Source organism: Haemaphysalis longicornis, unplaced genomic scaffold, assembly GCF_048455015.1.
Source record: "Haemaphysalis longicornis isolate Haplotype H1 unplaced genomic scaffold, Haemaphysalis longicornis Haplotype H1 scaffold_6, whole genome shotgun sequence".
In the NCBI taxonomy this organism is placed as follows: Eukaryota; Metazoa; Arthropoda; class Arachnida; order Ixodida; family Ixodidae; genus Haemaphysalis; species Haemaphysalis longicornis.
In genome coordinates, this window is record NW_027526407.1 from 207,887,346 (window position 1) to 207,902,002 (window position 14,657).

The following is a 14,657-nucleotide window of genomic DNA, read 5'->3' on the forward strand; positions in this document are numbered from 1 at the left end:
ACTATACGCGAAATGCACTACTATTTTGCGAGAAATCGGTAGGGGGGGGGGGGGGGAGGGGGACGCCGTGTACAAATGCGGAACGGAATCAGGCAATGAACGTTTTAGTAATCCCACACATAAATCTCGCGTTCAATTTCCTTTTGTTTTTCTACTTCAACGAAGAGCTCATCGTACGGCGGACGCATTTTTGGAAGTATACAGGGTAGGCTGTTCAACAAGCGATGAAATGTGTGGTTGGAAGAGTGTGGTATGTGATAAGGCCCTCTGATTTCAGTTGCTGGTTTATTCTGCAGGCTCCCTGTGCCATATGACGATATTTCGAAGAAGCATTTAGTCGCGGACGCGGATTATATTGTAAGCCCGTCTCCGCGCTGCTCGCAGAGGGTATATGTAGCAGATAAATGTTTGCGGGCGCTCAGCTCACGACAAGACGACTCTGTCGTGTGTTGATCCCCTATGCATTGTCCATCCTACTTTTGTTGAATATTCCCGAAATTAACACAGACTGGCTTGTAAATGGTGGTGATCAATATCTGAGGTATAATATTGGCAAACGTAACATGGTGTGCTGTCAGGTATGGGTGCTCCGCTGATTATGTAAGCGCACAAAACCGATTTAAATCGTAGTGTATAGCCGTAGCATGAACATCTGAGGAACCGGTAGTTACGTTAACACGGCTAGTAAATTCAGGTCAGTGTAACTACAATCGGCTCCATCATACGCCGGTTCCGCGACGCTGGCCTGTGACACACACCTGGCGCTTATACAGACCGAAAATACCACACTACGATCGCGTCGGAAACATTTACACTCTCGTAAACACACCCCATTGGCGAACAGAGTGACTGCTCCACACAAACACGGATTTAAAACGCCCACAAACGGTAAATCTCAGTCGTGAAGTGCCGCAAAAGCAGCGGCGGCACTGGGGAGCGGGACGCGGACTCCCGCGCCTGCTTTCGAAACGGGCCGCAAGGGGGATTTCAGTGGCGCCCCTACAGGCCGCGCTCGAGGCGTATAGTGCCTGGAATATACTCCAAAGATACGACGCTCAGAAAATTGCCGTTTTGTCATTAACTTGAACAAGTTATGTCGCCTCAGTAAACATTAGTATTTTTATAGAGGAAATTGCAATGATTTTCGATGGGAGCTTTAAAAACGGACAGAATATAACATGTGCAACCCGACATTATGACTTCCGAAAAAACTATTTCGGGGACCATTTTATGCGGTTTTTTATTGAATGATCAATCAATTAATTTTTACAAACATTATCACCTTGGGGCTAATGGAAAATTATGCAGTCAGTAAGCATCCCCCCCCCCCCCCTGAAACTGATGGGAGCATTAAAATCGTTGGCTCTCAGACTGTTTTGGAGCAGTTTGGCGCAATTTTACCAATTTTCAAGCTTCTGGAGCAGCCTGGCGCAGGAAAACAAATTTGTATCAAATCTGCGCAATATGCGCAGCTGTCTCACCCCTGTAACATGCGTCACGGTAGCATTATCAGGCATAGACCCGCCCTGACCATTACATGTTCCCAGAATAACTTGTGTCGTACACTTAACTCCAAAAAATGCGCGGCTGCACTGTGCCTCTTAGGTAGCAGCCCAAGGTGGAGTTATCGAAATGGTCTCAAACACTTGAACAAATTGGGTCACTGAACCTCGCCGTCCCAAGTGCGGTTTAGATGCGGAGGATAGGGGTAAAAAACACACCAGAGAGCTTTGCCTGGGTGCATACACAAGATAAGAAGGAATGTGTTATCTCTACAAAACAAACTGAAACGAGTCCACACATTCTGCTTGAAAACGAACTGGACACGCCTGCATGGCTTCAGAAATCCCTCGGTTAACATACAGAGTTAATTACACACCCATGTATGGGACCAGAAAGAAATTTAAGTAGAGGTTAACAAAGTGGAAAGACAGAGGTATAATGTGGAACAGCTCCAACCTGTTTCAACCGAAATACAATTTGAGGCTTTTTGTAACAGTGGTGCTACGACTGCTATGGTAGTATTCCATGCAGCTGTATAAGGACAGAACTTATGCTGGGTTAGCACATGCCATTGCGCCAACACGATGGAGGGGCCAAAACCAAACAAGTCAGCGTCACAGCCTGCAGCCGGTGGCTGCTCTGCCGTGTGTCACAAAAATGTGCCGAGCATACTAAGACGGAATATAAACAAGTGAAAATGAACCAAGTACCCGCTCTATAGCATTTGAACAAATACGAATCACTCAGACCTTTATTTCAGCATCAGCAACAGCAATTCTTGATGTGTGTGTGTGTGGAGGGTAAATCACAGCACCATTGATCTGGTTGAGGTGGAAAGTGCCATGTAAAGAAGTCAAGTGCTGTTGTAGTGAACACACTTGACGTATCAATGCATACGAGTCCCAGCAGAGCAGTGGTTTGGGCGAGTTGGTACACAACACAGTGGAAGGCGCTGTGTCTCTTCCAAGTCTCTGTCCCCCCTCTTGTGCTGCGCTTCCACATGTCAATGCAAGTTACAATTAGATATAAGCTACACTTTCGCATAGAAAATACGTATTATGCGCAGATACAAGGAAACGCATTGCAACATTAGTGTCTCATTTGTACACAAACCAACCAGTCTGCACAAACAATCAAAGATGCACGTGCAAGGACTGACACAAAAATTTTTTTTAAAATAAGAGAAGGCAAAAACCGGTGAACAGTCATGAACAACCAATCGTTTATCCACGCTTTAAAGGGATCAAAATGAGCGATGAACCTTAAACGTAATAAAAACAATCGAAATAGAAAAAAAATCCCTATTACAGAAACGCTGCAAAAGCAGGGATGAAAGTTGAAGTCCGATTTCGCAAGCAGGACTCAAAGGCTGCCCAGCATGCTGAATGATTTGTGAAAATGGTCACCTCCCCTCTCATTCCCATGCCCGACAGCCGGCCCACATTCCACGGCGCCCCTCGAGCGCTTAGCGACCTGCATGCTCGATCACAGTGCCAAGCTGGTGGCACCATGCGCACGCTCTTTCCGCGCCCTTGCAGAGATAAGGCACGGCTACAAGGACAATCTCGAAAGTGCGACAAAACCAAACATTCAGTGGCGTTCAATAGGCGGAGCAGCCGTGTGATGCACTCCTCGAAGGCAGACACCTGGAGCACAGCAATGCAAATGTTAGCGAACGTACTTAGTGAAGACATTAGAGCTGAACTTTTCCCCATCATAATTATTTGTGCTCTGCCCGATTTAAATCTGAGCCTGAAGGATACCTTGCCAGTTTCAGCCCACACATTGACGGTGTTTTCAGTGCGCTGCGGTGTCGGCCAAACACGCACACTGAAGTGGAACTCGAGAGCAAAAATGAACAGATGCAATCAAACTGCATTACAGTCGGCACACACACAAAGCAGTGCTAGTACAGCGTCGTCTTATGGCCTTCAGTGGTGGCGGCCTTGGAGCCCCTGGGGCATGCCACGAGAAATGGCCGGGCCTCTATCCCCCACTTCCTCACTGCGTGGTGCAAAATGCCACCTAACGCCGCGACAGCGAATTTGAAGGCCTTGATTGGTGTCAGAATGGTGCAGGAGTGGGATCACTGCAAACCAGAAGAATGAGCACAGCCCAAGAAAAGGGTGAAACTTCAGGATTCCGCGCCGTATTCTACACGACCTTGAGATTGTTTTGTGCAGTTCCCCCCCCCCCGGGGCAATGCGTGATAGCCGTACAGAAGACGCCACGACGCAGTGTCATCGCACAACTTTGTTCAACTTGAAAAAACCAGCCTCAGGTGACTCGGTCAACTCCTGTGATCTCCTTTAATCGAGAAAACACGAGAAGCACTCCGATTTCGCTGTGATGTGGTGGCACAACAAGGGCAAGCACTAAAACCGCAGCTGCCAACTGCCCGCTAGCATTCCAGTGGTGCGATCAAACCGAACGAGAGGCAATGGCCCCAGTCGTGTTCCTGGGCTCGGGCAGCCACGGGCAAGACTCTCCGACAACACGAACGAGTCTCTGTAGAACAGGTGACGGGGAGGATGAAGCAAGCTTGCACTGTCTCCACAGACCTCCTCCTTGCGGCGGGGAGTAGCAAACGGTGCGGGTCTCGTGGAAGCACAGCAGGATATCTCTGCTTTGTCAGAAGACGGGCACATGCTCATGCACGCTCGGGTGAAACCAGCGTCACGGCAGCCATGTGAACACTACGAACAGCCTTTCTCAGGGTTCATGGCATTTCTCCTGCCGCCACGTAACAGTATCATCAACGCCGCTAAGATAGCTTCTGCATGTGTTTTATGCCGTACAACAATGCTAAAAAAATCCCTCGAAAATGAGCAATTACAGGCTACTTAAGGCAGAATGCTTAATTAATAAGGGTAGCGTCCTGGGCAGGTTGGTACTCCGTTGTTAAATAAAATGATTGCGCTAAAAAGGGGGACACGGACGGAGTGAGGACGGACACACACGGCAATTAAGAAGTTGTAAATTGCCATACTTTTATTGCAGACATTTGCTTTGATTCGGAACTGCCGTATTTATTGGAATATAAGGCGAGGGTTTTTTTTTTCTTTCCAAAAGCTGTAGTCTCAAAGTCATGCCCCACTTTGTATTGGAAGCACAGTATATATATATATACATACATATATATATATTACAGGAAAATATTCCTTGCACACCGACAAGTCGTAGCAAAAAAAGAAAGACGCTGAAAAAAGAAAAGGTTTAACGTTTCGGCCGGTCCCCCAGCCGAAATGTACTCTTCAGAGTACTCTGAAGAAAGGAAGTCCTCTTCCTGAAACATCAGTAAACTTATTTTTATTTTTTCTACGTCTTTCTCGTGTGTCTCTGTCTCTACTAACCCTATTTTTTCGCGCTCTGGGCGAGTTTTTATCTTTCCAGACTATATATATATATATATATATATATATATATATATATATATGGCAATTTTCTGTCCTCTCCAAACTTCACCCTCACCTTATAATCGAATAAATACAGTCGCACACCCCTACCAAATACTGTTTGCATAACTAAGACTGCTTGCAGTGAAATGCACTTTGCTGGTTCAACGAGATCATTTTTTAGCTCGAAATGCCCATACCTTGAAGCCCTGTGCAGATAAAAGCAGACGTGAGAATTGAGCCTCGAGATATCGCAGCCCTCAACTTGCACTTGCCAGAGTCGTTCGCACCTCAGGGAAGGAGCAAGCCTCGTCAGACACCCATGCAACCAAGTGGCAGCTGCCAAAACAGTGCTACTGTGAAGTTCCACAAAACTGCAATCCACTCGGGAAATTTATCCGTAATAAAAAACTAAGAAGTGTTAAAATCATTCTGGGTGCATTGTCATCGCTCCAGTACATGCCAGTTAGTCGACCTGCATTCAACTCAGAGATCCTACTTGCAACCAACCACCCAACCGCGACAGGTCTGGCGGCAGTAAGTACTCTGCCAAGCTGGTCGTGGCATGCATGGTACACACCACAGGTTTTTACATCAGGGTTGAAAAAGTGGGACCACTCCATCCTCCCCCATTCAGGGCTAGAGCTCCATCTCCCAGTCCCGTGGCTTGGGCGGACTCGCGGGGCACTGAAAGTTGGCCTCTTGCAGCGGAACCCGGTTGGAAGCGTACGCCTTGGACTGCGCGGACGCCACTCTGCGGACTCGCTGCGGCGGAGCCTTGGCAGTGTTGGCGGCAGCGGCGCGGTTGAAAACCTCTACGTTGTTGCGCACAATGCCGGCATTCCGCTCACGGATCTGGATGATGCTCTCGCGCTTGGTTCCGGCACCTCCACCGATTCCGGGAGGGCTCAACGGCAGTGCAAACAGGCCGTCTGTCCACACTGGAGGCGTGGGAGCCTGCTCCTGTTTCCTGCGGTGGTTGCTGGGAGGTGCGGGGAGGGCAAACAGGGCTGGAGTGGCGGGAGTTGTCTGCAAGTCCGACGGGGGAGCCGGCGGTTCATGTGCATCCACGCCGATGTCCATGGGCTCGTCTTCCGCAGCTGCAGGCTCCTGTGTCGATGCACAACTCCCGCCGGTGATGGCGAAGGGTTCCCCTGCCGTGACATCCACCCCGCGTTCGGGCAGACTGGGCAGCGGGGTGCTGGGGGCTTCCGGAAGTGGCTGGCCGATGGTTGCGGATGAGGCAGCGTTCCTCCGTTCCCGCAGTGCGGCAATGTGCGCCATCGCGTGTGCGTTGAAGGGGCAGTCCAGCTCCGACACAGCGTCACGGAAGCTGCTCCGCAGGTTTTCCTTGCCCTTCGCAGGCCTCGGCTTGCTGCCTGCACAGGGAAGCAGAAAGAAAAGAGTCGCACAGTGCTGCCGACACGGTCCATGTCAGTGAGACACCGTTGGACCACTGGGACCCACCAGCAGGCAACAAGGAAAGGATGCCGGTTCCCATCAGGGGAAGGCAGACGAGCTGAGCGAAGTGCTCGTGACTGGCTTGGCCGAGCCGCAACCAACTGTGCAGCACTTCCTCCGAGTGTGGCCAACTCTGACGCACAAAAAGTGGCCCACCTCCGTGCAGCCATGCAGACCACCTGCGGCTCAGCTTCGCTCCCAAAACAGCCCGTGTGCAAAGCCCTCATTCTGCCTCTTTCGGGGGACCCCCAAGAACCAAGTCGTCCCATCAGCCCTCTCAAGACGCCCGAGCAAAGACGAGACATTGTTGGAACCAAGCGCTACCCTGCACAGTTACGGATGAGCATCATGCCAGCATTAGTGTGGCTGCAGGGGGAGAGGGGACACGAGGCGCTGCACTACAACACAGTGCACGGACACGTAGTTCGCACGTTCCCTGCAGTTTGCCCTCCGTCCGGGTTACGTTGAGGCACTGGCCACTCGGGCACGTCACTGTTCACACTTGTGCCGATGCGACTGCCTCCAGCGAGCTGTTACCCGACCTTCCCTGGTGCTTCCACCACTGGCACTCACGTTACACGAGCACGACAAAAACCGGTACCAATCACTCTAGCACACAGGCTACTAACCTGAAGCACTGTGGGTGGCGGAAGTTCTTTTCAACACACAGTGGAATCCCGCTGACACGTCCCCCAAATCTATGATGACCCGCTTCTTACAACGGACCACCTCGGTCCCAGCAAACTCCCCATAGAAACAATGCATTAAATACCCCGATGACGTGTGTGTGAGAGAGAGAGAGAGAGAGAGAGAGAGAGAGAGAGAGAGAGAGAGAGAGAGAGAGAGAGAGAGAGAGAGAGAGAGAGCCATCATGTTTATTGCGAAAAACAACAGGTCCCCACTCCCAGTCCCAGACCCCTTGAGCCTTCCCAGCCTCAACAGCCCTCCACACCAGCAGCCGCTGGTCACTGAGGTCGGAACTGGCCAGAGCTCTCTCCCAAAGCTTGTGAGAAGAAAGGGAGGGATTTCATGGGTCTATTCGTTTCACCTGCACCGTGTGAACCAGTTCAGGCGGTGCCGCACTTCGCCATTCGTTTCAGCGGTGCAGCTCGCGGCACCTGAACCGCGCCGTTCGATTCACCGGTGGTGCCGACGGGTGCAGGACGGGTTCATGGCTTTGCCTGCACTCCCTGCCGAGGAGGTGCAGAAGCAGACGAAAAATGTGCAGGTCTGGTTCCGCCGATGGCGGAACCCGCTTTGCACCGCTGTGAACTGGTTCAAGAGGTGCAGGCTGAATCGAATAGACCCCATAAATGTGGGTGCCCCCCACCCCCACCCCTACCACATGAAAGAGCGTCCCGGGGGCATGGCACTTGGGTGCCCGCAGTCCGCTTCATACGACCACAGAGTTTCTCAATATCACCTAGAGTGGAAAGTGTCGCTGCAATCGCACGCCGCCATGGGAATTTGTGGGTACTGTGGGAATCGGATTGGCAGCCAGTGGCTATGGATTAGGCCTCTCAGCTCTGAAGTGCTCGTTAGTTCTGTTTTTGCTATACTTTTCCGTTTTCGGGATGCCACTTTCTAGCATTCAATGGCTATCACAGACATGTCTAAATAACAGCGTGATTAGCGCATAACGCATATGCTCGCGTTAGCGGCGAGAAGATGAAGGGGTGACCACATGCAGCGGCGGCGACAAGTGACGCGGAAAACGTAACTCAAAAGGCACAACAACAGTGTATTGGGTGACAGCCACAAGCGAAAAAAATTAATACACTGCCGCCAATGTCCTCGGTCGTCGTCGCTCACTGAATCGTCGCTGCCGCTCGCTTGTGGGCTGCTTCTGGCCGGCAAAAAGCGGGCGAGCGTCCCAGTGGCCTGTTATACCGCTTCATACCGCTTGCCGCTGCCACCCACACTACAGCCACTAAATAAGCTACGCTAGCCCACACTATCCGTTTTCTGCACACATTCAGTTACGATTTTCGCGTCGCCGTTGCTGCGTTTACTCACTCTTTGAAGCATGCACTGCCTTGGGCAGGCGCAATGACGCAACATACATAGCTACTCGACAAGCCAGTATTTATTTGCCCTTTAAAGCATTCATGCAATTTCATAATGCTTTGCGTGCGTGCTTGAAGGCTTACTTGCGGTAATAGGCTTCGCCTCTAGGTTTATTTATATCTGCTTGGACAAAACAAATAAATACGGCGCGATTACATCATTCTTGCATCTCTATGTTGCATTTGCTTCGCCTGCCAGAGCGCGTAGCATACGATAACAATACTGCATTGAGAGGAAGCAAGAACACAGTTTAAGACAATCTAAATAATTCTTTTCAGCTAAATATTACAAAAAATCAAAGAAAACCTCACCCAGTTCGGAGTATGTAATAACTAAAAAATATATCCAGGACGGCCCGCTGTACCTGGTGGCGTGAGCCAAAGGCAGGACTTCTACTTTTTTTTACCTTTGTAACCCCCAAATTTGTTTTGCAACATAAGCCCGCTGACACAGTGTCTTACACAAAATGAAACTGATGCTGCCTGATGTCCCTGAAGGGTCTGCAGGTGGGCCAGACCACTTGCTGAACAGACACAACCGAGCAGGCAGGTACTCGACGGCTCCGCGCGGCAGCAGTATGCAAACACGCCAACCGCGAGAAGACAGAGTTCAGGTGGCTGCCGCACCGTGAATTTGAAGCCATCACCACCAAACGTGAAAACACATACGAGGCGGCGATGACCGAACACCCGCTTCAACCAACTTCCTTCCTTTCGCGACACTCTTTCTCCCTGCTCTCTCCTGATCAGCGTCTTTCACTCCACCCCTTTCTCGGTCACCTTTTCTCCACCGCCGTCTGGGACTATTTTTCGTTTCACTTGGCTCGCGCCTTCCACCCCCCTCCCCCCTTTCCCACTTGCCCAACAACGTCGGCCTCATCTCATGTGCGCAAGTGTGAGGAAGTAGCGGTAACTCTGCGTCTTTGAAGACCATTTCGTCAGAAAAGACAGCCAATCTCTATGGTGGGGCTATGGGCCACGAAGAGGAAGAAGAGGTGTGCTAGAGGATTCCGGCGAAGGGGACGGGGTGTTCCTGATTGACCGGCGGTGGTCGTGAGCAAGAGGACAGCCTGCGGACTAGACGCCGCTCTTCTACTACCGGGTGCGAGACCGTGGTTCCCCTGCGACGTCCTAGAAGGCGACGGCCAGGGAATGACAGCACGGACCAGCGGCCCACGACCTGCCCACGTTCAAGGAACTTCCGCCGGCGCGCCGACAAAGCTCCAGCCAACCTGCACCCTCCCGAGCAGCTCATCCAACCCGTGAGACTGTTGAAGTTTCCAACTTGACTTCCGTTAGAACGGATTCATGTTTTTGTTAAGTTAGCAGCCCTACTTAGTTTTTTCCGTCGCCTCTCCACTCCGCGTGTTCTGCCATAACCCAACCCTATAAAGTGTGACGTTTCCAGTTCTTCCCCATGTTGCGGTGGCCTGTCTCGTTATTCTCCCGTCCGTAATGCTGGGGATGGTTAGGAGCCTGTATTACATCACATCTGGCGTCCGCGACAGGACTCTTCATTAACTTAACCCGAAGAGCTAACGTCACCGGCAGGAGGATTGGAGAGTGCGAGACGTGACATGGATCTGGAAAAACTAGTCACGCTTGGTACCCAACTGGGTCTCAGGGACTCTGAGCCCCGGGAATAAGTGAGGGCAGGCTCCCGCGACGTACGTTGTAAGCGTTTAAATAAGTTCTTAGTCCACCTGTCACGTGAGACTGTCTACTAGGCCGGCTTTTGCTCGCACCCCGGCCATGTAACGCTTTCGCAAGAAAGTCGTATTACCGTATTTACTCGCATAATCCTCGCACTTTTTTTTTGGAAAAGTCAATGCAAAGTTAGGGGTGCGAGAAGTATGCGGGAAAAAAAAAAAAAATCTGGTGCACAGTGTTGCCAATTTGCCCTATGCCAGTCCCGCTAAATGTAGCGGTCGTTTTTTGTATATGTAAGCTCAGTGTTGCCAACAGCAGCTATTTCTTTTTATTTTATTATTTACAACGTAAACAGTCTCCTGTCGATCAGCGATCACGAAATTGCCGCCTTTGCTTTCTGGCGCGCGCCCTATCTCGTCGTCGTATGTGCGTGCCCTACTCCAGTAACGCACGCTGAAGTCGGTGACACCGGAGTACCTGCCTGCGGCACGGCTGCCATGTTCGATCGCGTACTCTTTCGCTTTCAATTTGAAAGCGGTAGTGTAGCTGGCGTTCCTCCCCATGGCGAAGCAGCACCAAGCTCAAAACAGAGAGATCAAAAAGTTCTCAAAATGGCAGCGAGCTATCCACCAATGACGCGAGTGACTCACTGACTGCTGCCGCTCAACGACAGGACCACGACGGCGACACGATGACACGACAGCGGGCTGCGCGAACACCGTCTAGTTGCGCGCACGCGAAACATGCGCGAAACCGGCTCAAGGACCGTGTGAGTAGCGTGTTAGGGCGCCTGTTAGGGAGTAGCCATGCAGGTTGTTAGGGCGCCTGGATGGCCTTGGATACACAGCGCTCTCCGCCAAACGGAGAGGCGGCAGGGGAGGGCGCGCGTCGGAGAGCGCGTGCACCATGCGGGTTTCGCGAGCAGGCAACTTTCGCCGCTGCAAAGTTGGGGGTGCGAGGATTATGCGAGGAACTAAAAAATCCAAGTTTTGGTGGCTCACATTAGGGGTGCGAGGATTACATGAGTGCGAGGATTACGCGAGTAACTACGGTATCAGGGTTCCACTGCAAGACGAAATACAGACATGTGCTCCGACACCCCAACCCCCTCACAGTTCACTTCCTTTTACAGATGCACAAGTTCTGGTGCCTTTGTTTATTCCACGCTGATAGAAAAGGATAAAAGTCAGCCTACTGTCTGCCTATCCACCTAGCTATCTACAATGATTATTTGCTTTTATGATTCAAACATGTTTCTCCACACTGATGAGTCCCGCGCTGTTTGTCAATTCGCACATGCGACCAAAGAAGAGAAGTGCACAGGAAGTTGCTTAACGGCCCAGCGGCATCTCGCTGCCATTTGCAATGCCGGATGTAAACAAACGTGTTTCTGGCTGCATCAGCGGCTCTCTGTGGCCACGATTGGCTGACTTGTTTGTGATGCCGTCGCGTGACGAGGGATAGAAGCCCGGCAGCAATCGGCTCTGCCGTCACCTTGCGACGAAAAGCGATCGCCAGCTTTGTGACCTCGTCGCTTTGCGACGTTGCACAACGTGCAGAGCCGCAAGTGGGAATGTGCCTTTAGGCAGAACTGCGGCATCAGAAATTTTGGGGATGATGTGGTCCTACACGCTTCTACCAGCAATTTCTGGGAAATACCAGCTCCCCTCAGCCTCGTCCCAACCTTTCTTTATTCGAGAACCCTTTGATGTGCACAGCCGGGCCAGACGACCTGCTGAACAGGCGCAGGCAAGCAGGAAGGAGTTGACCTTCGACTGCGCCTCGTGGCGCGGCAGACTGCTAACATGCCAGCCGCGAGAAGTCCAGGTGGCCAGTGGACAGCGAACTTGCAGCTCCCACCGAGCCGACAAACGTGGAAACACATACGACGCAACGCCATGGCAATGGCCGAACACCCGCCTTTCTCGCCCGCCTGATTTTTGCCACGATGCTCTCTCCCCCGCTTTCTCTGCTTATCAGTGTCTTTCAAAGTCACATTGTCGCTCCGGTCCTTTCTTTCCCCGCTTTTTTCTATCGTCTGTTTCGCTTGGCCACACCCTGCTCCACTTGCTTGGTCGCGACAACCTTTGAAGCTTGTCCAGCGTGCGAGGCGCAGGGGAGGGGGGGCGTCCTCTTTTTGGAAACTCAGGATTTTAGCTAAAGATCCATAAATTACACAAGAATGCACTAAACATAGCAGCTTAAACAAGTTTTTAGCCCGCCTGTCGCGTGAGGCCATCCACAAGGCCGGCATTTACTGCGCCCCAATCATAAAACACCCCGTCATACGTCGCTTCCGTGCAGTCCCTTAAAAGTCATATTACCATGGTTCCCCTCTATATTGCATCGATGACAGTTCACTACGGTACGGGATGCCATCAACTGAAATGAGAAAAAGCGGAGGCCCCAATACTGGCCATTGCGGAACGCCCACCTGTGCTGGAGTGCCTCTTGGTACCGGGCCTGGCACTGCGGGGGGCAGAGGGCAGCCCCGAGCGGAGCGAATTGGGCCGCCCCCGGCGCAGGCTGCTGCCGGCAAACGGCGCGGCACAGCTGCCTCCGCCCCCCCGCCTCATCGGCTCTGGCTGCTGGGGCTGGGCTTCGTCAGCTCCCTCCTCCAGGTGGGCCACACAGGAAGGGGCCGCGTCCACTGAGAAGGGGCCGTCGACAGCCTGGCTCACATCCAAGAACCCACTCAACTCCGTACCAGCCACCAAAGATGTGATCAAAACAAATGCTACAATGACACGATATGGGCATTCAAGCGATGCTACCAAATGGCAGAACTACAATCGCCCAACCGTGTTTCTTGGCGGTGCAATCTGTGAAGGCAGAGGGGTGGCCACTGGTTGATACTACGTTTTCTTTGCTATTTGGGTTGTTAGTTTTTGAGGTTGGCGATGAAGTCGGTATCACTGTTACTGGAACAACACAATCTTCTATTTTGCCTTCATGGCCCTTAAGGGGAAGTGGCAAATACTAAAACAGCTTCTCTAATTTATGCACCAATTAAAACCAAACTTAGTGCACAAGTACAGTTGACTACCACAATGCCAAAACATATCAGTTCATGGCTACCTTGTGTAGTTGTAGCGCTATCAATGCACCCTACTAATTCACTCATTCCCCAAATAAAGAACTAATTAAGCTTCAAACATTTGTCCCACCATATTCAAAAAGCTGAACTGTACGCAATAAAGCTCTTCGTTAATTCTTCCCAGGCTCTGTAGCTGTTAATAAATTTAAAAAGAATATACATACAAAAGAATATACAATTTGTGTTTTACCAAACACAATTTTTTTTCTCTCACTGGATAGGAAAATGGCCATTCCACATGAAATGTCCCAGACAGTGGGTTTGAGTATTTGCATGGGTTTGAGTAAAAATCATGGTCGATCCCTCCACTACACTATTCACTCTCGTAGCCAATTTCCGGAGGAAAAAATGTTGTCTCTTACAACAATTGGAACATTGCACAACCCATGTGTCTATCGCACTGAAACTGACTGTTCAGCGCACTCACCGCCACCCACCGCCAGTGTCTCTGGATTGGTTGCAACAGCTGTAAAGAAATGTGCCCATGTCGCTCAAAGATGCCGCCTTGCCTGGCCACAGAGCCCACCTTCAGGCACACTAGCAGATGCCAATGCATTGTAGCAAGGATGCACGGCTCTTTTTCCATCCACTGGGATTTTTCAAGGCACTCCGTATATTATTGTACTTTTGAAATTGTTTGCCCCCAACGCAGGTGTTTGTTACTACCGCAATATTTGAATTGCAGCAGGAGACAGAAAAATTTTTCCCTATAAAATCAATTACGAGAATGAATGGTGTACGATCGACCACGATTTTTTATAGCGTAATCGGAGATAGTCGAGCGTGGAATGACCCACAGGGCACGGATGTTGCGCCATTTTTTGTGGATGCTTAGTGAAGCTGCAAAATTAAAGAAAGTCTACAGGGGTGAAACAGGGCCCTTGGGTTTGGGAGCAGGCAAAAGTGCCTTTTGTAGCAGGCTGGGAGCAGCCAGAAAGGCCTCTTGGGGCAGGTTTGGAGCCGCCAGAAATGCCATTTTGAACACGTGTAATGCCATTTCAGAGCACTGTGGTGCATTCCTGACCTCCTCCCTACAGGTCACTGTGCCAGCACCCTGCAAGTCAAGATTTCTCCATCTACTACCTCAGGCAATCTACCGTGCACTATGGCCTACTACAAACCAGGAACGCAGTTCTTGTCCTCCACCTGGAGGTTCACAACATGCCGAGTTATCTCCATTTGGACCCAGCGAGCGCAAGGGAGGACCAGATAACAGGCCTTGCTTCGTGTCTGGCAAATGGCAGCGTTTAAGCGACCATACGGCGGAATTCCGAAAAACAAGGCTGCACTTTTTCTCAGGTTTGTGGCAGTCGATGAACTGACGCCGTAGACTACGCAAATAGAGCGTTAGAAAGCCCGACTAACGTTGGACCATCCTCCACTAAGCACAGCTAGACCACAACCGAAAATGAGTAATAACCACACAACAAAAACGAACAGAATTAACCAGTGTCCAGGACTGTGTTTGTTCAATACATGCAGCCA

General features: G+C 50.9%; 1 protein-coding gene across 1 annotated transcript in view; it reads right to left on the reverse strand.

The window, feature by feature from the left end:
* Positions 1–1,382: 1,382 nt before the first annotated feature.
* Positions 1,383–14,657, reverse strand: part of LOC144141314 (uncharacterized) — a 60,776-nt gene continuing 47,501 nt past the window's right edge. Inside the window, exons 10-11 of the mRNA XM_077672888.1 lie at positions 12,510–12,725; positions 1,383–6,277 (exon numbers count right to left, since the gene is read on the reverse strand). Of these exons, the coding sequence (XP_077529014.1) occupies positions 5,538–6,277; positions 12,510–12,725 (956 nt within the window). The 3' untranslated portion in view covers positions 1,383–5,537. The remainder of the gene's footprint in view (positions 6,278–12,509; positions 12,726–14,657) is intronic.